Source organism: Capra hircus, chromosome 18 (assembly GCF_001704415.2).
Source record: "Capra hircus breed San Clemente chromosome 18, ASM170441v1, whole genome shotgun sequence".
In the NCBI taxonomy this organism is placed as follows: Eukaryota; Metazoa; Chordata; class Mammalia; order Artiodactyla; family Bovidae; genus Capra; species Capra hircus.
The window spans coordinates 50,887,822-50,914,583 of record NC_030825.1 but is presented as its reverse complement, the minus strand read 5'-3'; the positions used below and the strand labels follow the sequence as shown (position 1 = coordinate 50,914,583).

Genomic DNA, 26,762 nt, shown 5'->3' with positions numbered 1-26,762 from the left:
TGCGGCGCACGCGACTACGGACCAATCAGTGAAGGCCGCGCCCCCTCACGCGCCTCTTGCCAATCGGGACTCGGTTCTTGCGGCAGTCTCTTCCAAGGCCTTTCTTTCGCAGCCCGTCTCTGTCACGTGATCGTTAAAGGGGCGGGCTTGAGTTGCGAGTCTTACCGCGGGATTTGGGAAAGGCTGTACGCTGCGGCAGCCATTTTGCGGCAAGGGTAGACGCGTTTAACTGCCCGGCCCTGTTACCCAGGCCGTATGGGGGGCTCCCATCGACCTCCAATCTGTGAGCCTTCTCCAGCCCACAAGACTTCCTGTTGCGCCCCGATTTCAGGACTTTCTCCACAACTAGGCTAATTTCCCTGCCAAGTGTCCTTTTGACCTCTGACTCAAAGGTCAGCTCTAAGGTTCCAAACTCGGGTCTGAGATGCGAAGGGGGTAGGATCTCTTCTAAATTCTTCCAGTTTTTAGCCCAGGGGTCCTCAATCCCACGCTTTACGTGCCTTGCCCCAGGCCTGGGCTTTCGTTTCCCATAATTTCCTAACTTTCTAAACAAGCCCAGGATAAGAAGTTAACTCCTACTAAGCCTCACTCTTTGAGCTCTGCATCCCAACTCTGTACCACAGATCTGTTTGCACATTAAAGGACCCCTTAACCCTCAGATTCTTTGTGATTTGCGTCAGCTTCAATCCCTGCTCCCAAGGTTACAGATTTTAGCCCTGTTTTTTTGCAGTCCCAACTTCAGCTCCAGATCAGGAGTTCAGCTCTAAGACTGTCAGACTCTCCATCCCTGTGACCACATTTTGGAGGATCTGTCCCCTCTCTCCCATTCTCGACCTTCCAGCCTAAGTCACAGACCCCAAAATGATTTCTCCATGTTCTCCCCCTGCAGAGCCACCAATTCCTCCTCCCGAAACCCCTGCATCCCAGGCCCTTAATATTCCACTTCCTCCCCTTCCCCTAAACCTCCCCGAATTAGCTTTTCCACCCTCGAGTTTCCAGACCCCTGTTCCCCCACCACCCCCACTGCCGCCTCCGCCCCCTACCACTGGGTTTGCCCCCCCTCATGTCTTCGGTCTAGAGAAGAGTCACCTCCTGAAGGAGGCCTTGGAGAGGGCCGGCCCAGTCCCCGGGAGCAGAGAGGACGTGAAGAGGCTCCTGAAGCTGCACAAGGACCGGTAGGGTCCCATGGCCCATCCCTCCCACCCGTGGTCTCACCCAACCACCTCTCCCCACATAACTTCAGTCATCTTCTCTTGGGGTTTCCCATGTTCTCAAGGGCAAACAGTCTGCTTCAGCTCCCTATTTAGACGCTTTCAGTAGCTGTGTGCCTTCAGCAATGAAGAAAGCTCCTGCTCCTTGAGAGCACCTCATCCAGTGGGAGAAACAGATTGCTCCCTCCACCAGACAGTGACAGCCCAGAGAGGTCAGAGCCATCGGGAGGGAGTCTAGAGGGAGTTGGTGCCTCAGGAGTGGGGGGGTCCCAGGGGCTTGTCTAGAGGAGGGAACCCCTGAGTGCTGTCGAGGAAGTTTCTTGATGAGAAGAGTAAATAGCTTTTGCCTGGGCCCAAAAGTGAAATGAAGAGATGTTCTTTTCAGGGACCTGCAAATATTTGACAGAGAAGGGGCAAATGTGGGGTTTCCCAGGTGGCCAGGAGCCCGACACAGGGCATTGGAGCCGGGGCGGGGGGTGGGGGGGTGGGGGGGGAGGGTTGCTGTGAAGGAAGGTGGACTGTCCTGAGGGCTCTGGGGAGCTGTGGAAGGGCTTTGTGCCCTTCCAGGGAGGGAGGGAGGCTGCCTTCCAGGAGTGGAGATGGTAAGACTGGAGGCTAGGGGCCCAGAAGGAAGCTGGAGCACCCAGAGACCCAGGCAGGACGGAAGGGGCCTAGACATGGGCTGGGGGTGAAGGGGAAAGGGAGAAATGACCTGTCCCTGTCCGGAAGGAATTTCCAGTTCTCTAGACAAGTTTATAATCAGTCCTAAAGGCCCCAAGTATAATAAGACGAATTGTTTTGTTTTTTGTTTCTGCTGCACTGTGTGGCATGTGGAATATTAGTTTCCCAACCAGGAATAAAACCCACATCACCAGTAATGGACGCACAGAGCCTAACCACTGGATTGCTGGGGAATACCCCCATAGAGAGGCAAATTGAATGCAAGTAACAACCACCCATTATCTATATATGCCAAGTGCTGTTCTAAGTGTTTTTTACTCATTAATTTAACCTCAGCAATTCCATGAGGCAGGAACTATTCTTTTTTTAATTGAAGTATAGTGGACTTATAATGTCATGTTATTTTCAGGTGTACAACACAATGATTCAGATGCACATACACACATACATATATGCATGCATGCTAAGTCACTTCAGTCGTGTCTAACTCTTTGTGACCCCATAGACTGTAGCCCACCAGGCTCCTCTGTCCATGGGGATTTTCCAGGCAAGAATACTGGAGTGGGTTGCCATGCCCTCCTCCAGATACAAAATAGCATATCTGTTTTAAACTCAACCTTTGAATTTATCTCTCCCCTCTCAGGGCAGGAACTGTTGTTACCCCATTTTTCAGATGAGGAAGCTGAGATTCACATTGGTTAAGTCACTTGGCCACAGTGCTTAGAAGAGGAAGGGCATGGCAATGGGGTGCCCTGCTTTTTGCAGGGCGGGGCGGGGGTGGTGCCCTGCTTTTAACCAATGTGCTGTGGTATCTCCTCATCAGGAAGGTGCCTCCCAGCCTTGCCCTTTCATTGGCTTTGTGATAGAAATATAAGCACATTGCCCAGCACTTCCTGAGCCCTGGTTGGGAGGGGGGAAGGATTGGAATCACCAAAATATTCTGAGTGGCCTCCCCTAGAAGGGGCTGGGCCTGACTCTTATCAGTGATCTCTTAGGCCTGGAGCTGTCACCTGGTTTTGCCCAAGGCTGAGTGAAGGGATTTTCATCCTAACTGCGAGAAGAACAGGCTTGAGAGGAGAAAACATGGAGAGCTTCGGCATTGATGAAATTAAATTCATGTTTTATGGCAAGACGAGAAAAATTTCTTTTTCTTGATGTGGATCATTTTTAAAGTCTTTATTGAATTTGTTACAGTATTGCTTCTGTTGTTTATGTTCTGATTTTTTGGTCGTTTGGGCTTGTGGGATCTTAGTTCCCCAACCAGGGATCAAACCTGCATCTCCTGCTTTGGAAGGCAAAGTCTTAACCACTGGGCCAACAGGGAAGTCCCAGCAAGATAAAATTTAAATGTGAATTGTTTCTTTGCCCATTTGGGCCTCCTCCCTCCCATTTAGTGTGCATTTACCAGACCTCCTTACAGAGTGATATTCCTTCTTAATCTCATCAAGCGGAGAAGGCAATGGCACCCCACTCCAGTACTCTTGCCTGGAAAATCCCATGGATGGAGGAGCCCGTTAGGCTGCAGTCCATGGGGTCTCGAAGAGTCGGACACGACTGAGCGACTTCCCTTTCACTTTTCACTTTCATGCACTGGAGAAGGAAATGGCAACCCACTCCAGTGTTCTTGCCTGGAGAATCCCAGGGACAGGGGAGCCTGGTGGGCTGCCGTCTATGGGGTCGCACAGAGTCGGACATGACTGAAGCGACTTAGCAGCAGCAGCAATCTCATCAAAAGACTTTCCTTCTTAATCTTGTTAAGGGGTCAAAATGACCCATGTCCCACAACTTGCTTTGTACTTGTAGATCTGGATTGAGTAAACTGTCAGTAATATTTTGGCAACCCTTTGCCTCAAAAACTTAACATATAACTGTGTTTTGACATCTGATGGGTGGAGAAGTCCTCAGAGCGTTCTGAAAGACTGTCTCCCAGGTTATAATCCTCAGGTTGGCTCCAATAAAATTTTCTCTTCTTTCTTTCGTTAATTTTTTCATCCATGGTGTAGAGCATGCATGCATGCTCAGCCGCTAAGTCATGTCAAGTTCTTTGCAACTGTAGCCCACCAGGGTCCTCTCTCCATGGGATTCTCCAGGCAAGAATACTAGAGTGGATTCCCATTCCCTTTTCCGGGGGATCTTCTCGACTGAGGGATCAAACCCGAGTCTCCTGCATTGGCAGGCTGGTTCTTTACCACTGAGCCACTAGGGCTCAACATGATATAGAGACACCCCTTCTAATAAATTCCTCTGACTCCTAGTTGCAAAGCTTTTGCACATCTGCTCTTTGCCCCTTCAATGGCTGAGAAAAAGCAGGGAGTAGCAGGCAGAAGAATGATTCCCATTGAACAGATGAGAAAACAGGTGGGGAAGGGAAGTGTCTCATCAGGGATGAAGGCAGTCTGACCCAGCCAAGAGCAGCCCTTGAGGGTGAGACCCTAGGATCTGGTTCCCTCGTGACCTGAATGCGCCTCTGATTCAGTTTCAGAAGTGACCTGCAGTGGATCCTCTTCTGTGCTGACCTGCCCTCCCTCATACAAGAAGGCCCTCAGTACGTACCCTGATTCGGGACCCCAGCCCCTTGGCCGGCTGTGCCCTCAAGCCTTTGCCCTCACCACCCTCTGTGAGGATTGACCGGGGAGTGTGGGAAGAGTGGGTTCGTCCCAGGCAGCCTAGGGGGAAGGAGAAGGGGAACTTACCCAGGTCAGGGTCCTGGGAGCATGCACAGTAAATTGAAACAAGTCCATTATCTCTGAGTCCCCCTTGGCACCTGCTCCTCCTGGAAGCCCAGGTGACATGTCTGCCTAACCTGCCACCCACTCACTCCACCCTAGCCCTCCAGCCTTGGATTCAGGCCTTGGCCATCCTCTCTGCTAGGAGGGGGAAGTCAGGTCTCCCCACTTGACCTGGGAGACAAGGGAATTCCCCCATGGCGGCAAACTGTTCCCTACACTCCAGCTTCCAGGGCAGAGGGGGCCAGGAAAGACTCGAATTAGAGGTTGGGGGGCTGGGCCTGTCTCTCCCCAGGTGTGGGCTGGTGGCCTTGTGGATGGCAGGCACCCTCCTGGCGCCCCCCAGCGGCACCCCCTTGGAGAGGCTCGTGCAGGTGGCCATGGAGAGAGGATACACGGTCCAGGGGGAGATGTTCTCAGGTAGGTTGGGTGTGGAAGGGTGTTACCCAGATGTCCTGCAGGAGGGGACTGGAGAGCTTGGCTGGGACACGTCAGGCACATGGGGGACTTTGTTCTGTACTTTGCACCCTTCTTCCCCCACCTCCTCCGCCCTGCTGAAGAAGAGCAGAGTGTTATGAGGTGGACTCTGGAACCAGGCCACCTGGGTTCCCAGCCCAGCTCTGCCACTTCCTGCTGCGTCACCATAGACAAGCAACTTATCCTCTCTGTGCCTCACTTTTTTTTTTTTTTTTGCAGTAGGGTTGCTTCACGATGTTGTGTCAGTTTCTGCTGGACAGCAGGATCAGTCAGCCATACACGTAGATGTACGCCCTCTCTTGAGGACTTCCTTGTCATTCAGGTCACCATAGTGCATTGAGTTCCCTGTTCTATACACTAGATTCTCATTAGTTGTCTATTTCATACATCGTATCAATAGTACATAGGTGTCAATTGCAATCTCCCAGTTCCTCCCACCCCCGCCCGCTTGGTATCCATACATTTACTATCTGCGTCTCTGTGTCAGTGTCTCTGTTTTGCCAGTAGGATCATATGTACCAGTTTTCTAAATTCCACACACATGCATTAATACAGGATCTGTGTCTTTCTCTGGCTTGTTTTCCACGTTTGCACAAAGAGATGATGGTCACAGTGAGGGTTATAGGCACTGATTCCTAAAAGCTTTTCTCCAGTGCCTGGTGCACAGTGACTGTTCCTCGTGTGTCTGCTCTGTCCCTGCAGTGGCTGACATGGGCAGGCTGGCCCAGGAGGCACTGGGGTGCCAGGCAGAGGTGCTCTGCGGCGGCCTGGGCGGTCCCAACAGAGACCACGTCCTGCAGCATGTTGTCGCCGGACACCCCCTCCTTATCCCGTATCCCAGGGTCAGGGAGGGAGCCGGGCTGGGATGGGGAGAGTCGGGGGCAAGTGTGTGTGTGTGTGTCCCGGGGCTGCCCCCCAGCATTGGCCTTGACCGCAGCGCAGCTACGACGAGGACTTCAACCACGAGCCGTGTCAGAGGAAGGGCCACAAGGCCCACTGGGCTGTGAGTGCAGGTGGGTTCCCCTCCCCTGCCCTGGACCCTCACCGTGGGTCTCCCTGATCCTGTCTCCCCTCCTCACATGCTCACCCTTGTGCCAGCCTCTCCACACTGCTCAAGGCAGGAGCCAGGGTTGGACCACCTTTGTCCCTACAGGGTAATTCGCAGGGTCCTGGCCGGGAGCAGGTAGTTCAGCATCTGTCAATCAGGGTTTTTCCCAAACAAGAAACTCAGAGCACAGAGGAGGATCAAACTGGGCTGCAAACCTGGTCCAGACACTCCCAGGCTCTGTGACTCTGGATCTCCAGGTCCCCATCTGGAAATCAGGGTGAACAGTCCCCAGGGCAGAGGGCTGTTTGAATGTTCAAACTCTTTAAATGGTGCCTGGTGGGTTCCATGTTTCAGTTAGTGTTAGCTATAGTCAGCAGCTTCGTCTTCCCACCTGCCTGGTAGAAGGCAGCGCCCTGGTTGCACACCTCTGAGCACGGCTCTCCTAGACAGCTCACAGCAACTAGGTGGTGATGTCTGCTCTGTTCATTGCTGCCTTGGCCACCTCCCTGTGCTGACAGGCTGTTGCAGGCTGGACTTAAAATGCCTGCAGTTCTGGAGCCCAGCACCACAGGTTCAAATCCAAGCCCAGCTGTGCCCACGCCGTGTCAGTGCAGGGATCATGGCAGCGCCCACCCCGGAGGGCAGTGGGGGGACTCCGGGAGCCCCGGCCCCTCGTCAGGGCTCAGCTCCTACTCACAGCCACCCCCTCTTCCCCGCAGGGGTCCTGCTGGGTGTGCAGCATGTGCCCAGCCTCGGCTACTCAGAGGATCCCGAGCTGCCTGGCCTGTTCCACCCAGTGCCCGGCACACCCCAACAGCCACCGTCCCTGCCGGAAGAAGGCTCCCCGGGGGCTGTATACCTCCTCGCCAAGCAGGGCAAGAGTTGGCACCACCAGCTGTGGGACTATGACCAAGTCCGGGACAGCAATCTGCAGCTGACAGACTTCTCACCCTCTCGGGCTGCGGATGGCCGGGAGTATGTGGTGCCTGCCGGCGGGGTGCGAGCCGGCCTCTGTGGCCAGGCCCTGCTCCTTCGACCACAGGACTCCAGCCACTAGGCTGCTGTGGCCCCAGCTCAGCTGTGTCACCAGCCACAGAGTGCCCGGCTTCTCTCTCTGAGCGACAGCCCAAGGGGTTGGACTGAACCTCAAACCAGAGATCCTTCATCCAGGGTCCCCCAAATCCATCCTGGGCATCACCCCAACTCCCCCAAGCCCACCTCCCAGTATTGAGCACCTACTCTGGGCTGGGGTTATAGCCAGGAGCCACACAGACCAGCTGCCTCTCTGCAGGGGAGAGAATGACAACCGCTGAGACCCCAGGGCTATTCAACAACCCCCCCACCCCACCCCACCCCCGTCAGTGCTGCATCCACCCATTTCTGGCTGCTGACCACCCTCTCACTGCACCCCTTGCCTCCCAGTGTCTTCACGTCAAGCCAGAGAAGCCTTTTAAAACACGAACTGTGGACTTCCTGGCGATCCAGTGGTCAAGACTCCGTGCTTCCACTGCAGGAGGTACAGATTCTGATCCCTGGTTGGGGGCTAAGATCCTGCGTGCCACGTGGTGTGGCCAAAAACAAAACCCAAACCACGTTTCACCACTGCCCTCCAGAGAAGCTTCCGGCACCTCCTGCGTGCTCCTCGTGCTGCATCCTCCTGGATACTAAACTCACCTGTCTCCCTCGCCCCAGGTTCCTCCTCACACTTTCTGCCGCCAGTGGCGTCTCAGCTGCCTGGGGTGTCCTTTGCCTGTACCCGGCCCTCCGTTACAACCCCTGAACTCCACAGTCCTGGTTCCTTATCACTTCCTCAGGGAAGAGGCCCTCAGGCTCAGCACCTCCCCCACCTGTGTTCTCTCCTAATTTAAAAAGCGAAAGCTTCCACTGCTAGTTATCTGTGCCAACCCCTTCACAGTTAACTCATCAAGTCTTCCAACCCTATAAGGAGGGCACTAGATCCTCCCTGTTTTTGAGGGAAAAACAGGCTGGAGAAGTACTGGCCTGAGGTCACAGGGCTGGCCAGTGGCAGGGCCAGATTCAAGCCAGGCACACAGCACCTAGACAGGTGGGGTCGGGGCGGGCCAGGCCCAAGAATAGCAACTCAGTGAAGCTGATGAATGAACCACCAGCTCTGAGCCCACTTCTACCCCAGACCTGTCGTCATCCCCTCACCTCATGTGGCACTAATGCCCCAGTTATGAGCTCTGAGCCCATAAGCTCCAGATGTAAAAAAAAGACTCCACGAAATGAACTACAAATGTGTTTATTGGGGTGTCGTTGCAGGGGGAAGGCAGTGAAGCGATGTTGCCTCCTGATCCCCAGTGTGACCCCATCAAACTACCTCTCATATAAATAAGTATAAAGATGGTCAGTAGAAAAGGAGCAACCCTCAGCCTGGAAGACCACGCCAGAGCTTTAGCCAAGGGGGAGGAGGCACTTCTCTTCCCCCAGCCCAGCCTGGTAGGCCAGGAACCCAAAGTTGGGAGCAGGAGGACAGAGGGGCTCCACCTGCACCTCAGGGTGCTGGGGTCTTCTGGTTTGGACCAGGTTGCCAGCCCCGCCCATCCTGCACCTCAGGCCCAACCAAGCAAGGCATCTTCCCAGCGGAGGCCAGAGAGGGGGCGCTCCCGAGGAGAGTAGCTGGGTCCTGAGCCAGGCCCAAGTCTGCCTGGCGTCAGAAAGCCCTCACTGCGACCGCAGCCCTCTAGGAGGAAGGAGACAGAAAGGGCAGGAGGAGGAAGTCCCCAGCTGAGGCTGGTGCCTGAGGGTCGAGATGGTGCTGTCACAGTGGCGGTATGGGATGTGGCTGTGGTTTCAGTCGGCAGGGGGTCAGCAGTTCTGGGAGCAGGGAAGGAGCCCGTGGGGACAGGGGCCAGTAGGACAGGGTGAACCGAGCCCTGCCCAGCAGTGTCAGCCCTCAGGCCCAACCCACAGCGCCACACCCGCACAGCCTCTGCCAGCCTCAGCCACCCCCAGGTGAAGAGTAGGGGCCATAACTGCTGGGTGGGAGGAGAGCTGCTGCGTTTGTTCAGTAATGAGGTCTGGCTCTCCAGCCCCGCCAGCAGCCAGCCCGCAGAGGGAGGGGCCATGGTTATAGTCACTCTTGTGGCGACAGGCCCGAGGTCACGCCTGTACTGTGCAAGCGTGGGCACTGCGTTCTTTCAGGGCGCGTGGTTTAGCTGCGGCCGCTGCATCCCCTCCTGGCTGGTCAGGGGCCCAGTCTGGTTCTGACTCAACCACGGGCCCCAGCCAGGTCACACTGCCTCTCCGGTTCTTAACAACCTCCCATCTTGTCAAAGGGTGGCGCGGGCCCCCACCCCCATCTCCAAGGCCCTTCGGATCTTCCACACTGGTCCTGCGTGGTGTGCAATGCCACCTCTCCCATCCCTGGACTTCAGCTCCCCTGTGGCCGATCTCAGGGCCCTCACATCTCGGGGCCCCTCCAGCCAGATGGGCACCATCCAATAAATGAACCTGGTTGTGGACAAGCAGGTCAGCTCTGGGCCAGGCCCTGGAGCAGGCAGATCATGTTGTCCAGGCCCCAGAGGTAGCCGTCCTCGCGATTGCCTTCAGCCCAGGGCAGCCGGTGGCTGAGTGTCTGGTGGTCAGGCAGGGCCACGGTCTTGCCGAAGTCAATCATCCAGACCTTGGCCAGGCCGGTGTGGTCGTGCACAAAGAGGAGGGAACTGCCTACCACCTGCAGAGGAGAGGAGAGGCAGGAGGTTAAAGGGAGGGGCAGGCACGGCCAAGGTCCCTGCCCCAGCAGACAGGTGAGAGGGTGGCTGATAGCATGGACTTTCGAGTCAGGCTGCCTGGGTTCAAGCCCCAGCTCTGCCACTTACAGGCTGCATGCCCCTCCCTGGGCAGGGGACTTTTAACTCTCCTTACCATTTACCTCAAAGACTGCTATGCATATTATCTATAGAAGTAATCCACATAAAGCTCTTAGAAGACTTGCCTGTATAAACAAATGCAAAATACGGATTTCTCTGGTGGTCCAGTGGTTAAGAATCCACGTTGCAATGCAGCGGACAAGGAGTGCGGCAACTCCTAAGCCTGCACATTGCAACTAGAAAGAAGCCAGTGACCAGAGAAGCCCGAGAGCTGTAACTAAGACCTGACAGCTAAAATAAGAAAGTTTTTAATGTAAAACAGTGTTAGCTGTTACCCCTTTTCAAACTGGAGTACAAAATCCAATGCCTGCAGGATCCCAAATGGGTCAAAGGAGCCTGGTGGGGACTGAGGGTGTGGATAATGCCTCATGGTAAGGGGCAGCAGTTACTCAGCCCCAGGGAATTGCTACTGGTGATCCGAGGCAAGTGGCTTCCTTTTTTCCAGGCTCAGTTTCCTCATCTGTAGAATGGGGATGATGGTAAGAGCCCCTCCCTTTGCGGCATTCCATGTTTCACAGCTCACAAGCTGCCTTGTGGAGCTGAGCACACCACCCTAGGGAGATACTGGGCTGTTTTTTTCTTTTTAATTTAGAAATACAGGGCTTCCCTGGTGACTAAGTGGTAAAGAATCTGCCTGCCAATGCAGGAGACATGGGTTCGGTCCCAGGTCCAGGAAGATCTCACATGCTGCGGACCAACTAAGCTGGTGCGCCGCAACTACTGAGCCTGTGCACTAGAGCCCGGGAACCACAACCACTGAAGCACATGTGCCCTAGATCCTGTGCTCTGCAACAAGAGAAGCCTGCACACCAACAAAGGGCAGCCCCCGCTTTCTGCAACCAGAGAAAGCTCGAGCAGCAGCAGCGAAGACCCAGCACAGCCAAAAGTAAATAAACTTTTAAAAAATAAACTTAAAAAAAAAAAGCAACACATTCCTTCCTCTTGTCTAACTACAGGTTTGCAAGACCCTCCCTTTTGCTACTTGGGTTTCAAACATCAGTTCTTCCAGAGAACGCAGATGACGGGGCAGCTGAGCAGGTGGCTGTCAGGAGAGGTGACGCCGCCCAGTTCTGGATGGCTGTTGGCACATGGGGAGGAGCCCAGGACTGCCATGTCTCCTGCGGTCCAAAGGAAGCTAGAAATCCCGATTTTGGCGTGAAGTCTCAGGTTTTAAATCTTGGCAACTTGTTATTTTTTCAGATTCTAGTCACCAGGCAAGTGACACCAAACATGAGGATAGAAGAGACGGAGTCCCCAAGCCGCCTCTTTGTGCCTCACATGTGAAGCTCAAAGGCAGTGACAATGATGAGGGTGACGGTCGGTGATGACATGTGACAGTAAAAACTGGCACACACTGAGGGTTTCCTGTGGGCTGGGCTTTACCTGAGTTAGGCCACTTAACCTTCACTACACCCAGGAGGCAGGTGCTACTGGGGCCCTGTCCTATCAGAAGACAGGCCTGCAGAGCCACTGCCCAGGCAGCTGGGGTTCAAACACGGGCCCGCCTGACTCCCAGATGTGGCTCTTTCGGCAGTCAGTGCTAACAGGAAAAAGAGGACAGAGGGACTTGGAAGAGAGAGATGAAAGAGCGTGGAGATACACCTGGTGACGTCACCACAGACTTCCTGAGACAGCCCCAGAGAGGTGACAGCTTCCAAAGAGACACAGGCTGGGAAAGCGTGGGAAAGGGGAGGGGGAGAGCTGCCAAAGGAGGAATGCAGGGAACAATGACTGTAAGTAATTATGGAGAATTCCCTGGCGATGCAGTAGTTAAGAATCTGCATTCCAGATCCCACATGCAGTGAAGCAGCTAAGCTCATGCGTGCGCAACTACGACTGAGCTTGTGCACTAGGGCCCAGGAACTGTGATGACGGAGCCCATGTGCCCTAGAGCCCACGCTCCGCAACAAGAGGCCACTGCAATGGGAAACCCTTGCACCGCAACTAGAGAGTAGCCCCTGCTCTCCACAGCTAGAGTCCCAGTGCAGCCAAAGACAAAAAAATAAATAAAATTATTTTCTTCCAAGAGAAAAGAATCTGCCTTCCAATGCAGGGAACTTAGGTTCAATCCATGGTCAGGGGACTAAGACTCCACATGCGACAGAGCAGCTAAGCCTGAGCACCACCATCCCTGAGCCTGAGAACCACAGCAAAGAGCTCGCGTGCCTCAGCTAAGGCCTGATACAGCCCCAAATAAAGAGAAGTTATTTTAAATAATCATGGCTACAAAATCATCGCAAGAGCTGGGAGCTCTTCTGCACTCTGAACAGCACTCTATATTCGCTCAGCTCCACCTCAGCAGCTCCATAAGGAAAGCACTATTTTCCCTTCCTCCACCAGGAAGAAACCAAGGCCCAAGGGGGTAGGTCACATGCCCCGGGTCACATGGCAGGGCCAGCCTTCATCCCAGGCTGTCTGCCTGTAGTCTATGCTCCTAACTGTTCCCCTCCCTAAAATTCCTGATGCTGCTTACCCTAAAGAAGCAAACTCCCAAACCTGGGGGAGGGGCCTCGTTTTTTTTTGGCCATGCCATAAGGCTTGTGGGATCTTACTTCTCCGACTAGGAATTGAACCCAGGCCCTGGTCGGTAAGAGTCCTCACCACTGGACTGCCAGGGAATTCCTTCAGGGTCTCCTATAGCTTTGGCAGGTGACTGTCAGCGGTTTCTCCTGAGGCCACTGGACCCAGACACCCCCCAACACACACAGGGCCCTCTGTTCCCATGGCGGCTGGGGCTCGCACCTCATGGGTCCTGAAGAAGGGGGAGCTTTCCAGAGCTTCACGAAGTTCTTCTAGGCGTGCCACGTACTTTCTCTGTGGGTGAGAGGGAAGATTTCTTGGTTAGTTCATGGACTTTGTGGGTCTGTACCCATCTTAAGATCTCACTCCATCTCATTCCCCCCAAAGGAGTGGCAGACCCCAGCCAGGATGGGATAAGAGGAGCCATGGGGAAATTTGGGGGGGGGGGGCAGAATTGGAGGCATCAAGGTGGCACAGACAAGAGTATAGCTGGTAGATTACATGAATGCCCACAATTCCTAGCAGCTTTTCCTACCAAGAGGCAGACTCTTTCCCTTATAATCTAGGCTTGATTGTATGAGTTGCTTTGGTCAATAGAACCTTGCAGGAATGAAGGTGGCCATTCTGAGCTCAGTAATTGAGAGACCTTGCTTTTTCGCTTGCTCTCTTGGCCTGCTGCTTCCACTGTGAGAACAAGCCCAGGCCAGCCTGCTGCGCGATCTAGCCAGGAGCTGAGACAGTAAGGCAGCCACCAGACATGACAGCAGGGCACCCCTGGACCTGCCCACCCTGACAAGACAGTGGGCAATGCCAGCCCAGCGTCAGCTGAAGCAAAAGATGGTTAACACAGGAGGAACAAGGATGTGGCGGTCCTACGCTTCCAAACTTGGGGGCCTGGGTGTCCCGCTCACCAGGATTGTGTGGTTCCCGTCCACAAAATCCTCCAACACCTTTGTCACCTGCTCCAGCTTCTGCGTCTTCTTGAAGTTGGTGTTGCAGGTCCCATCGGCCTTCTGCAAGACGAGGGGTGTCATGGCTTTTCTTTCCCACACCCAACACCAAGCAGCCTCAGACACCTCTGGGGGGCAACTACCTGCCTCCAGGCGTACTTGCTGTTCAGGGGAAGCCAGCCCACCTGGTCATACTCAGCCCCAGGTCATACTCCTGAGCAACCAGTCCTTCAGGTCTGAACTTAAACCCCCTGGTTGAACCAGTCTAGCCAAGTGGGCTTTGGAGAGGCTTGGATCTGGCTTTGAATCGTGGCTCTGATACTTCGTAACTTGGTGGCCTTGAGCAAGTCACTTCACCTGCCTCAACCTTGATTTCCTCATCTGGAAAATGGGATTGTGTTAATACCCACCTCCTAAAGCTGGTATAAGGATTAGGAGAGCCTGAGTGTGTAGGATCCATAGCACAGCGCTGGGCACCACTCAATGAAGTGCTCAGCTGCTCAGTCATGTCTGACTGTTTGTGACCCCGTGGACTGTAGCCCGTCAGGCTCCTCTGTTCATGGAATTTTTCAGGCAAGAATACTAGAGATGCTTTCCAATTGTGGTGCTAGAGAAGACTCTTGAGAGTCCCTTGGACTTCACAGAGCTCAAACTAGTCAATCTTAAAGGAAATCAACCCTGAATATTCGTTAGGAAGGACTGATACTGAAGCTGAAGCTCCAATACTGTGGCCACCTAAGGTAAAGAGCCAACTCATTGGAAAAGACCCTGATGCCGAGAAAGATGGAGGACAGGAGAAGGGGGACAACAGAGGATGAGATGGTTGGATGGCATCACCAACTCAATGGACATGAGTTTAAGCAAGCTCTGGAAGACAGCAAAGGAGAGGGAAGCCTGGTGTGCTGCAGTCCATGGGGTTGCAAAGAGTCAGACACGACTTAGCGACTCAACAACTCTAGGGGATCTTCACTACCCAGAGATCAAACCTGCGTCTCTTGTATCTCCTGTATTGGCAGGCGGATTCTTTACCACTGGGCCATCTGAGAAGCTCCCATACTACACTTGATCTTAGTCAAAAGGCAGAGAAGCAATAAAATAAAGGAGATTAATGTTACGTGTCATGTCTGAGAGAGGTACAAAGGGCCCCCTGAGTCATCCTGCCAGGCTATGCCAGGTGCCCTGTGGGCAATGGTAACACACAGGTAACAGCACAGGTGTAATTAGATGAGGGAGGCAGATACTGAATAAGATCATCATAAAGGGAGATAAGATAAGGGAGTGTAGGAAGTTATAAGGAGGTGAGGAGAGGCCCTGAACTAGTAGGACAGAAATCAAGGAGGGCATCCCAGAGGAAGTGGAATTTGGAAGGAGACTGGACAGTAACTGAGAGTCAGTCAACCAGGGCAAGGAGGAAGAGCAGTCCTGGCACAGGAAACAGCAAATACAGAGGGCCTGTGGCAGGAGACAGGAGAACCCTTTCAAAGAAATGAAAGTACTTTACTGTGCCATCTACAGGGGCTTCTGGCACACCCACAGAGAGCTAATACAGAGGGAAAAGGAAGGAAGGAAGGAAGAAGGGGAGGAAAATCTCTCTCTCTCTGCAATGATAAGGAAAACTCTCCAGGACCATGCCATCTTTTGTAAGAAAGGGAGGAAAATGTAGGCTGCATTGTTTGTATATACAGGAAGAAATACAAGTAACTGACCAAGCGGTTCCCCATGAGGAGGTGTGGGGTTGGAGGGGTGGGGGCACAGAACAGGAAGGAGAGCAACAGGGTTGGGAGAGAGATTTCTTTTACATTATTTTGACTTTTAAACTGTGGTGGATAGCTATTCACAGAATTAGATTTAATTTGCGGAAAAAAAAAAGAAGAAGAAGAAAAAAGAGAAAACTTTTCTGCATAAGGAGGAAAAAGCCCATCCAGCTGCTGTATCAGATGATGGATCAGAGTGGCTAAGTCCAGCATCTGGGAGCCCAGGGAGGCTGGGGTAGGAGAAGGTGGGGCTGGACGCGGACAGGGCCTCTGGGAGGGGGAAAGAAGGTGGAATCAAGAGACTTTCAGGCAGGTGGACAGATAAAACTTGGTCTGCGACAGACGAGGCAGGAACAGGGAAGCGGGCCTCTCCCAGCCTGTTTTCCATCCTCTGCAGTCTCCTGCTTGCTCTTCAGATCTGGCATCTTTCCAGTTTTTTCTGACATCCTAGTTGGTTGGTTTTTCTGTCACTCTGTCTCAGACCTAGCTCTTAGCCCACCAGAAACAGGCCAGCAGCTCCTGGGCCTCACCTTGATGCCCTCGATCCGGAAGCCCAGGGTGGAGGTCGAGCTCACGGTCTCCCTCCACTGCATGTAGCGGGGCTTGGTGACCGCACACTGGGCATGCTCCTCGGGGGTGGGGGCGCCGGGGTCCACAGCCACCATCTTCTCATACATGTCCTTCCGGGGCCGGGGCCGTTCTCGCGCCTTCACCAGCTCCTCCTCCAGGTAGGTCCTGGGACACAAAGGATGTAACAAGGGAAACCATGAAGAACAAAGCTGGAGAACTTTTACTCCCTGATATCAAGGAGTGTTATAAAACTATAGTATGGCACAAGAATAGACAAATAGATCAGTGAACTGGGACAGAGTCCACAAACAGACACACAAGCACATTCACTCGATTTATGACGAGAAAGGCACTGCAGTTCAATGGGGAAAGAGCAGTCTTCAATCAATGATACCGGGCCAACAGGATTTCCATATGGAAAGGGAAAATGAACCTCAATCCCTGCCTCACACCGTATATAATTTACATCTAGATGGATTGCGGATCTAAATGTGAAAGTTAAAACAAAGCTTGTAGGGGCTTCCCTGGTACCTCAGTGGTAAAGAATCTGTCTGCCAATGCAGGAGACACGGGTTTGATCCCTGGTCCGGGAAAATCCCACATGCCACACAGCTACTAAGCCCATATGCCACAACTATTGAACCTGCGCTCTAGAGCCCAGGAACCACAACTGCTACTGAGCCTGCACACCCTAGAGCCCGTGCTCTGCAACAAAGAGAAGCCACTGCACCGGGAAGCCTGTGCACCACAGCTAGAGAGCAGCCCCCACTCGCCGCAGCCAGAGAAAAGCCCTCGCGGCAGCAGAGACCCAGCACAGTCAAAAGTAAGTAAATGATTTTAGGAAAAAACAAAACCTGTAGAAGAAAACACAGGAGATCGTCGTGATCTTAAAGTAGGCAGATTTCTCTAAAAGCTACTAACCGTAATGAAATAAATTGATAAACTGTACTACATTAAAAGTACTTCTGTTTATCAAAAGACGTTATGACAGTGAAATGGGAGAGTTGGAGAGAGAGAGAATGGTGTGTGTGTGTGTGTGTGTGTGTGTGTGTGTGTGTGTGTGTGTGTAGCTACAGCAAAGGACTTGTATCCAGAATATATAAAGACTTACAAATCTTTATCACAAAAAGAAAGCCCAGTTGAAAAATGAGCAAAATGAAACAGTAAAATGGGCAGTTTTCAAAAAAGGATATCTAAATCGCTAATCAACGCTTAATTTCTTTGGTCATCAGAGAAATAGAAATTAAAACAATAAAGAGATACCCGCCAAGATAGCTAAAAGTAGTAAAACAGGTAATACAAAGCATTGATGACAAGATAAAACAACTGGAACACTCATACACTGCTGGTGGGAAAGGATGCTAGTACAACCACTTTGAAGATTGGCTTAAGACTTCCCTGGTGGTCCAATGGTAAGATTCTGTGCTCCCAGGGCTGGGGGCCCAGTTTGACCCCTGGTTAGGGAACTAAATCCCACATGCCACAACTAAAGATCCCACATGCCACAAGCTGGATCTGGTATGGCGAAATAAATAATTAAGTATTGTTTAAAAGGAAGATTGGTTTGGTGCTATCTTCAAAAACGTTCACCCAACCCTTCACCTCTGCCCCATGGCTGCCCCTGAACCTACCTGCTGCCCATCTTGCAGTCCATGATGGAGGGGTTCTCAAAGTCTGCCAGGAGATCTTCCATCTGGTTAAAGGTCTGGCCATCCCGCTGCACCACGCCATAGTAGGCTGGCACAAAAGGCCGCAGGGGGTCACCCATCAGCTGCTCCAGGCTGCGCTGCTCATACTGACAGAAACGCTTCAGAATCCAACCATCTTCTCCTGCCTGAAAGTTCCCTATGAGCAGCCATCAACAAGAGGGTCAGAAACTGAATGAGCCACTTCGCTGTCTGTCTCAGATCCTGGCCACCATCATCTTGCCTGACCCGTCTGCGATACTTTCTCTCCCTCCCTGCAGCTCTCAAAATCTTGGCCAGGGGAATATATCTGAATCAGTTCTAATGAGGTGGACGAACCTAGAGCCTATTTTATTGAAGTAAGTCAGAAAAAGAAGTATAAATATTGTATACTGATGCATATATATGGAATCTAAAAAGATGGATTTATTTTCAGGGAGTCAATGGAGAAACAGACATAGAGAATGGGCCTTTGGACATGGGGGGAGGGGAGAGGGTGAGATGTATCCAGAGAGTAACATGGAAACTTACAATACCATATGTAAATGGGAATAGCCAATTCCCATAGCCAGTGGGAATTTGCTGTAGGATTCAGGGAACTCAAACAGGTGCTCTGTGACAATCTAAAAGGGTAGAATGGGTAGGGAGATGGGAGAGAGTTTTGGGAGGGAGGGGACATGGGTGTACGTATGGCTGATTCTTGTTAATGTATGACAGAAAACCACAAAATACTGTAAAGCAATTATCCTTCAATTAAAAAAAATATATTGACCAGAGTTGGTGAAGGAAGGGCCTAGTTCTGCATTTTTGTCTTAACAGAGTCAGATTCCCAGCACACTATGTTCTCATTTGTTTTGTAATTTTGGATTATGAGCTCACGATCAGCAGTGAGAACTTTTGTGAGAGCTGAGTCAAGAACATGACTCTCCCGAGCAGATCTGCATTTGTTTCAGCCTGGAGTCCCAGAGTGCTAACAAACGGACCTTGTTAATTCACAAATCTGGCATTTCCTGGGCCGTGCAGATAGTGTGGATTAGAATGACAGATAGTATTTTCAGATTATATTTTCCAAAATGTCTGTAACGGTAATCATGAACCCTTCTCCTGGGGCATTTGTTTTGTCTTCATCATATATACATGATGAGTAAAGAGTAGCTCATGTCCACACGCTCTTCTAGAATTTTGCCACTCCAATCAAGAAGTGGAATCTAATTCTTTAATTCTTTTCCCCTTGATTCTGACAGAATCTTGACTGTCAACACTATGACTTCAGAGTCTGAGATGCAGCCTCCACTTGGTTATCACAGACCCTTGCCTTTCAGTCCTGAGCTACCAGGTAAGAAATCTGCTGAGGCCACCATACTGTGAAGAACCCCAAGCAGCCACACACAGAAGTCACACATGGGCTTTCCAGCTGGCAGTCCCAACGGAGAACCAGCCAACAGCCAGCATCAACTGCCTGGTGTGTGAATGAATGAATCTCCAAAGGTTTCCAGCCTGCAGCCTTCGATTGTCCTAGCTGAATTCCCAGGTATCATGGTGCAGCAATAAGCCATCCCAGCTATGCTCTGTCTGAATTCCTGACCCAAAACTTATGAGTGTAATAATATGGTGGTTTTATTCCACGAAGTTGTTGGGTTTTTTTTTTCCCCAAACCGCTAAGTTTTGAATTTTGTTTTCGGTTTTTTTAAACTCAGCAATAGTAACTAGGGTACATACAGATGGCAGGCCTGTGTTGCCGGTTTTGGTGGTGGGGGGTGGGGGGGACTTTGCCTTTCTCTGACTCAGATCTGAGGATGAACAGGAAGATAAGTTCCCTTCCCTTTGTTGATAGGAACAATTTGTCTAGTCCAGCCCACTGCCAGTTTTTGTAAAAAGAAAAAAAAAAAAGCTGTATTGGAACACATTATCTATGTCTGCTTATATATTGCAAAAACAGAGTTGAGTACTTTATATTTATTATCTAGCCCTTGACCAAAAATGCCAGATGCTTGGCCTCATGCTACTATGTGCTTAAAACACTGTGCTAGGTTCTGGGGGGATGGGGGGATGACATTTAAGCTGCTGTTTGTTGTTGTTTAGCCACTAAATTGAGTCCAACTCTTTTTGACCCCATGGTCTGTAGCCCGCCAGGCTCCTCTATCCATGGGATTTCCCAGGCAAGAATACTGAAGTGGCTTGCTATTTCCTTCTCCAAAGGATCTTCCCCACCCAGGAATCGAATCCCCATCTTTTGTATCAGCAGGCAGGTTCTTTACCACTGAGCCAACAGGGAAGCCCCATAGCTGTTGTTTCCTGGGGGCCTACTCTGCTCCAGACACAGACGGGGACAGGGGCTGGTAACTGCCATTTAGGAGGGGCAGGGCCCCAGTGAGGGAAAGCAACTTGCCCAGGGCCATCCACAAATAAAGAGCAGAACTCGGATTCAAGCTCAGGCCCCTCTGTCTCCATGGTCAAAGATTTGCCTGCCAGCACCCTGACACCAGGCTAACAGGAAACAGCCCTCCATCCTGAGGTATGAACGGCCCGGCCCAGCCTAAGCACGTGCCGCAACAGCTCCAGGAACTACAGACTGCCACTCAGCCCATTTCACAGATGGGGGACCTAAAGTACAAAGGGTGGTTCCTTCCCCGCCCAGGCACCTCTGCCCAGCTTGGCCTGCCCCTCAGCCACCCTTCTCCCCGCCCACTCTCACCAGAGTGTCCAGACAGCTGGACCCAAGGGTAGTGTTTTCGGAAAGAGACCACAAAGGGCGAATACTTCAGAACTGTCTTCAGCTTCTTCCACGGCTTGTTCTGTGTGGGGCAGAGAGGGTGGGGTCAGGGTTGAGGCCAGGAAGGGAGGGTGAGGTGAGTGCTCTGAGAGGGAACCAAGGGGCAGCCTGGGGTCTTTCCAAGGGCCAGGGGGAGCTTCCTGGAATCACTGGGCTTAAGCTCACTGGGGTGAGCAAAGCTCACTTTAGCAATCATGAGCACCCCCCAATGCCTCAGCAAAGGTGAGAAGAGTCCCTTTCCATTTATCTCAGTGTCATCATTTTTTTTTTTTTTGGCTGCACAGCATAAGGGATCTCCCCCAATCAGGGATCGAACCCTATGTTGGGAGCAGAGTCTTAACCACTGGACCACCAGGGAAGTCCCTCAATGTGATCACTTTGTATCTGTGTCTCTCTGTCCTTCTCAAAGAAGTAAAGATAGGCTAGGTTTTGCTGTAGTCACCAGCAACACCCCACATCTTTCCACGACATCCACACAACAAAAATGGGGAAGCCTGCTGTTCCTGAAGGCAGTCAGATCTTCCAGGGAAAACGATAAAGGAGTTGATGGATAGAGGCCGAACAACAGAGAGAGAAAAGTGGAGACAGGGGACAAAGTGAGGACAGGGACAAAGACAGGAACTGTGGCGGCCCTAATAGCTGCTCACCAAAGACCTCAGGCCCGCCTCCCTTCCAGGGATACCCCTGCCCTCTCGAACTTAGCTTTGGCCAATGAAATGTGAGTGGAAGTGTCGTTTTTAGGTGGAGTCTTAAAGCCAGTGTGTGAATCCATGTTCTTTTTCCTGTTAAAGAAGGGGGCAGGGCGGGCAGGGCACTATGGGAAGAGAAACAGCAGCTGAGTGAAGGCAGCATGGAGCAGGTGGCCCTCGCCTCACCCATCACTGCTGAGGGCCCATGTTCAATCCCTGGTCAGGGAACTAAGATCGCACAGGCAGCACAGCCAAAAGAGAAGAAACATCCTTCGTTGCTCCAAGTCACTAAGTTTGGGCACTGTTTGTTACTACAGCAGTCCTGACCTCTTCCCACTGACACAGAGTTACTAGAAGAGAAAGAAACAGAGAAACAGAATGGGAGAGGCGGTAATGACAGAGAAAGAAAATGAAACCTAGATGCAGAGAAAAGGTGGCAGCAAATAAAACAGAGACACCAACAGAAAACAAGGATTTAGTTGTATCCTGTTGACTCAGCCAAGAGCATCTTGAGAACTGGTTAGGGCCTGAGTTCACTGCGTATGCACACACACACCCATGAGCGTACAAACACACCCGTGCATGCACACATGCATGCATGCTTCAGTCCTGTCCAACTCTGTGTGACCCTATAGACTGTAGCCCCCCAGGCTCTGCTGTCTATGAGATGTCCCAGGCAAGAATACTGGCGTGGGTTGCCAAGCCCTCCAGGGGATCTTCCTGACCCAGGAACCAAACCCCAATCTCTTACGTCTCCTGCATTGGCAGGTGGGTTCTTTACCACTACCTACGGACACACACACACACACAAATACCTTCTCTGCTCTAAGCACATACCAAACTTTTAGCAAGGATTGGGAAAACAAGTTGTGGTCCAGAGGAAAAAACCTACATGGCTCATCTCCCTCCACTGAGGGTCAAAGTCATGTTATCTCCTACACCCTGAAAACCCCGTTACCTAGCAGACATCTAATGGATGGTGGGAAGGTCAAACACAGACCAGGGAGTTGGACTGCAGGACTCAGGAAGGGTTCTTCCCTCCCCTCTCCAGCTGCCAGCCATGGAGAGGAGGTGATGAATGAAGGTTCCTGTTTACTAAGCACCTGGAACATTTCAGGCACAATGACAAAGGCTCAGTGTGGCATAACCCACCTAATCCTAAAAACACCATCCCAGGAGGATTGTTGACTGTATTACAGGGGTGGAAACAGACTCAGAGGGGTGAAGTCACCTGCCTAAATCACACATTGTAGTGTTGGGGCTCTATCTCTGGTCTGCCCCTACTGCCCTGGGGTTATCCACCACAGCCCTGCCAGATTACAAGCCTTGATTGAGGGCAGAACTGAGGTTGCCATGGTTACAAGCATGTCCCCAGTCATGGCCTGACACAGAATAAGTGCTCCAAAAATATAGTTTGGGTTGAAGGAAGTTGATTGAAAGTGTGTTTTTCTTTCTGTCTTTTAATCATAAGCAGATTCAGTATCTTCTTTATCTCTCTCTTTTTTCTTAGATCTGATGGTTAATCTGGGCTGTCTCAGATTTCATCATGCCCTCAGCTCACATGTCCCCACCCCCGCCCCCCGCCCCACTCCAGGAAGCCCTGATACCCTAGGTCTGGCCAGTCACCTTCTCTGGACTCCCACAACCCTGTGCGCTTCCCCCATCCCAGCCCTGACCCCTCCAAGCTGTCACTGCCTGGTGATGAGTTTGTCTCCTCGCAGTGACCTGGGAGCTCCATGCAGGCAGCATTTGGGTCACTGCTGCGTTCCCAGCAAAACCAACATGGAGCCAAACACATAGCAGGGACTTGGGGACTGTCTGTTGCCTGATTAGGAGGATGCATGTGAGAAGGAAGGAAGGGGGGAGGAAAGGAAGAAAGTAGCTGGGTCTGTAAGGTCAGATGGGATTTCAAAACGAAGGGAGCAGGAAGCGAGGGGTATTCTGGGTGGTGGGAATGGCTTGAGCAACAATCGGAGGCAGGATGGCAGCAGTGTGTTCGGGGAACAGCATGTACTTAGGCTCCGTTGCAACAGCAGAAGGGGTCAGGAGGGGAGAAGGGAAGCTGAACAGAGGAAGGAGCCTGGAGACAGGAAGCTGTGAACTCAGGACCAAACTCCTGGTCGCTATCAGGAAAGCCCTGGGGAACCATGGAAGACTCCGGAGCTGGGCACCTTCATATGTTAGTCACAGCTGGGCCCTGGAGGCAGATTCTAGAGGATGAGGAAACACTGAAGACAGAAAGGCTCCAGAGGAAGGCAGATGAGGAGGAATGGAGCCACACATCATAGGGGTGAAAATGCCTGGGTTTTCAACTCAGTCAGAACTGAGTTAGAATCTAGGCTCCGACTGGACGAGGCCAACTCTAAGCAAGTGAGTGATCTCACCTCTGTAGGCCTTAGTGTCCCCTCTGTAAAATGGAGATAATAATCCCAAACTTAAACAGTGCTGTTAGAAAGATTCAATGAGTTAATATATATACAGCACTTAGAAAAAGTGCCTATCGTTCAGTAAAAGTTGGAATCTGTGCCTTCCAAGGTCTGTGACTTTGGACAGGTCTGTGTGTTTCAGTCACCTCATCTGTAAAATGGAGATAAAGGAATCTACCTCATAGGGCTGCTGTGAAGTTTAAATGAGTTGATACAAGCAAAGAGTTCAGCAAAGGGACTTCCCTGGCAGACCAGTGGTTTGGATTCTGCACTCCCAATGCAAGGGGAGAGGGTTTGATCCCTGATTGAGGAACTTAAATCCCTTATGCAGCAAGCTGCAACCAAAAAAAATAAATAAATCAACAAAAGAGCTTGGCACAGGGCTGGGCATGAGTGAGTGAGAGCTGTTTTGTTTCTTTTTTTGAGAGAGAGTTTTTTTTTCCTTCATTCACTCCAGCTCAGCTGCTATGAGATGCCAAGGAGGTGAGGGAATAGGGAGAAGGAACAGCAACAGCAGAGCCCCAGAGGGTCAGTGCAGGCAGGCTGGGGCAGGTCTGTCTGTTACACCTGCGGCCACATGTGTGAGCATGTTCAGAGAGCAAAGCATGTGGGGTGAGTGGGGCTCAGGGCAGGCTCCAGCCAGGGGCCCCAGGACAATGGGAGGATCCAGCAGACTGACCCATGGGAGGCTCTCATACCTGCCTCTGCATTGACCCTCCCTCCCTGAACCTGCCCTGCCAGCCCTCCTGATTCACCAGCAGAGAACCGCACCCAAGCTGAGGATGGAGAATGTAAACAAGAGATTGCAGGAGCACCCTGGGGAGCTGGGGGTAATGCAGTGGGGAGATGGAGAGTCCTTGGCTGGGGTCCCTTACCGTTTGGGGTTCACACAGCCCTTTGAGAATGATTAAAAAAAAATACTGGGCGCTTGCTCCCTGTAGAAGTGAATGAGCTTAGGGGTGTTGAAGGCTGATGATCCCTTAAGGAGCTACGGGCCCCAGACTAAGAAAAGTGGGGTAGAAAGTGCACCCTTTCTGTCTCCCTAAACTAGTATTCTTTAAAGTCTGGGGCGGGGGGTGGGGGGGTGGTCACAGACTGTCCAGAGGATCCAACAGAAGTTACAGACCCTTGCTGCAAAAGCATGTGTATATACTCACAGGACTCACACAACTTTTAGGGGTTCCTGGGTGCCATGAAGTTGGCCAGCAGCCATCCATTTTAGATCCCAGGACTGGAGGCAGGGGAAAGGAGAGAATGAAGAGGAGGGTGCCTGGAGAGCTAGGAACCCGGCTGTCAAAGGGAAGAGGTTGGTGGATGGAAGAGGTGCCTGGAGATAAAACTGCTGCTGGAGTTCTAGAGAACTTCTCAAAGGAAAGGTGGGGGTGGGAGAGTTGGGGGGTGGGCTATTGGGTCTGTAGGGGTCTGGCTCAAGGGCAGGATGGGTCCCACTCACCCCAGACCTGTCCTCGGGGTCGCTGGCACCTCCGCCCCCAGCCACCACGTCATCCTCAGACTCGTCGAAAGAGGAGGCCGAGGAGAAGCCACCACTGCCCGCCTCAAGCTGGGAGGGGGGTCCCCCTGGTCGAGCCTCAGGCTCAGGTGTCTCCGGAGTGATAATGAGGCGGGGCACAGGGGTCAGGGGGCTACCCTCCAGGTGAGAGTACAGGTGAGTCACCAACTCCCTGTGTTCTGGTTCCTCTAATGAGTCATCTTGGTTGGGCTCCCCCAAAAGGCAGTCTGTCCTAGGCTCTGTCTGGGGTCTGTCAGTGCCGGGCTGTGACCACAAGCCATCGGTATCTTGTGTTGGGAAACCACAGGGGTCAAGCTGCTTCCAGGCTGTTTCAGTGTCCTGTTGTATCTGGGAGCCATCAGTGTGCAGCTCCGTCCAGGAGTCTTCGGTACCTTTTTGCGTCCTGGAGCCCTCGGTAAACGGTTGTTTCCAAGAGCTGTCAGCACTCCGCTCTGTTGAGAGAGGGACCCCCTCTGGCTGGGTCCGGACGATTGACCTGTTCTGGTGGGTGCAGAGGTTATCCGCCCTGGGCTTGGCCCTCTCTGACTGGGTCTGTGACCCATATATTTCTAGTTCTGTCCAGGGCCCGTCAACCCCTGGCTGTGCCCAGAGGTTAGCCCTCTGGGGCTGAGACTGGAGGTCAGTCCTGTGTGGATCAGCCCAAAAGCCATCTGTCCCAGTCTCTGTCCAGTCACCGGCTGTCTCCAGCTCTGACCAGTGGCTGCTCCCTCCTAGATGTGTCCGGAGAATGGACTTGCCTGGCTCCGTCGTTGTGTTGGGCCGCTCCGTCTCCGCTCCGAGGCCAGCTGCTTCAGGCTCAGCCCGTCCGTCGGCCCCCGACGCAAGCCCGAGGCTGGCCCTCTCGGGCTCGGTGTGGAGGTTGGACTCCTCGGTCCGGGCCCGGGGCCCGCCCCCTTCCGGCCGCCCCACCGGGCCCCCTGCTCCGGGCCCAGGCCGTTGCTGCCTTGGCTGCCGCCGCCGCCCCGCTCGCGGCGCCGCCAGTCCCATGCGGGCTGCCGCCGGCAGCGCCTGGGCCTCCACCTCGTTCAGGCTTCCCCGGCACGGGCAGCGCCTCATGCCCGTTCGCAAGGTTCGGGCTTCGACCGGGCCCAGCCCCTCCTGTCCCTTTAAATCCCGCGAGGGGTGTGGCTGGGGAGCCCCAATTCGCGGGTTCCGGCCCTCGGAGCTCCAGCCCGCCCAGCCACGGAGGGGTTAACCGATACTCCCTCCTCCATCCCGGGGAAAGCCCCGAAGCCCCGCCTCGCCGGACGTGACGTAAGGGACGGGCCTTGTCTGGCTCCTCCCACCTCCTTTGGCTGGGTGGACTGCGAGTCCCTGACGGGTCATGTTTGTGGCGCTCGTGTCCTGATCGCGGGGGAGTAGACCCCTCGCTACACCCTCGCAACTAGTCCAAACTCGCCACACCCTCGACTGGCTAGTTTAGTCTCCCTGTAACCCCCTGCGACGAGTCCAGCAGCCCGCTCATTCTTCACGCAGCGCCGGGAAGGACTTTCAGAGACTTGGGAATTCTATTTGCGTCAGTTGAGACCCGCCTCTGCTAGTTCCTAGCCGCGTCCCCCATGAGGGAGTGACTTCCACTCCCAACCCCTTATCTGAGCCCCAGACTCAGTTTTCTCATCTGTAAAATGAGGATGCTTTACTTTATTGTTTGGAAAAAGGTGTGTTCAGTGTCACAGGAGCCAATTACTTGTAGCAACTGGGAAATTGTGGCCCAGAGCAGTGAAAAAAATTGAAGGCCAAATTCTGGTTCCAACACTGACTTCCAGGATGACCTCTCCCAACAGACTTGTCTCTTCTGAGCCTCAGTTTTCCCATCTGTAAAAAGGGT

General features: G+C 52.6%; 2 protein-coding genes across 2 annotated transcripts; one reads left to right on the top strand and one right to left on the bottom strand.

Annotated features, from left to right (window-relative positions):
- C18H19orf54 (chromosome 18 C19orf54 homolog) lies at positions 161-8,394 on the top strand. Its single transcript, XM_005692419.3, has 6 exons — positions 161-1,175; positions 4,369-4,437; positions 4,914-5,038; positions 5,798-5,927; positions 6,038-6,108; positions 6,863-8,394. Exons 1-6 carry the CDS (start codon positions 862-864, stop codon positions 7,198-7,200), a joined length of 1,047 nt encoding a protein of 348 aa, XP_005692476.1. The 5' UTR covers positions 161-861; the 3' UTR covers positions 7,201-8,394.
- On the bottom strand, positions 8,391-26,149 carry ITPKC (inositol-trisphosphate 3-kinase C). The gene is made up of 7 exons (XM_018062443.1): positions 24,857-26,149; positions 20,211-20,310; positions 17,462-17,675; positions 15,791-15,995; positions 13,468-13,569; positions 12,779-12,850; positions 8,391-9,840 (listed from the first exon to the last, which is right to left on the bottom strand). Exons 1-7 carry the CDS (start codon positions 25,988-25,990, stop codon positions 9,637-9,639), a joined length of 2,031 nt encoding a protein of 676 aa, XP_017917932.1. The 5' UTR covers positions 25,991-26,149; the 3' UTR covers positions 8,391-9,636.

Excerpts from the sequence above, each read along its gene's own strand:
- C18H19orf54 (XM_005692419.3), top strand. The coding sequence starts at position 862 with ATGATTTCTCCATGTTCTCCCCCTGCAGAGCCACCAATTCCTCCTCCC. Across the intron at positions 5,039-5,797 it reads CCAGGGGGAGATGTTCTCAG|TGGCTGACATGGGCAGGCTG; the intron begins GTAGGTTGGGTG and ends CTGTCCCTGCAG. Across the intron at positions 5,928-6,037 it reads GGACACCCCCTCCTTATCCC|CTACGACGAGGACTTCAACC; the intron begins GTATCCCAGGGT and ends ACCGCAGCGCAG.
- ITPKC (XM_018062443.1), bottom strand. The coding sequence starts at position 25,990 with ATGAGGCGCTGCCCGTGCCGGGGAAGCCTGAACGAGGTGGAGGCCCAG. Across the intron at positions 15,996-17,461 it reads GACTGCAAGATGGGCAGCAG|GACCTACCTGGAGGAGGAGC; the intron begins GTAGGTTCAGGG and ends TTTGTGTCCCAG. Across the intron at positions 12,851-13,467 it reads ACGGGAACCACACAATCCTG|AGAAAGTACGTGGCACGCCT; the intron begins GTGAGCGGGACA and ends TCTCACCCACAG.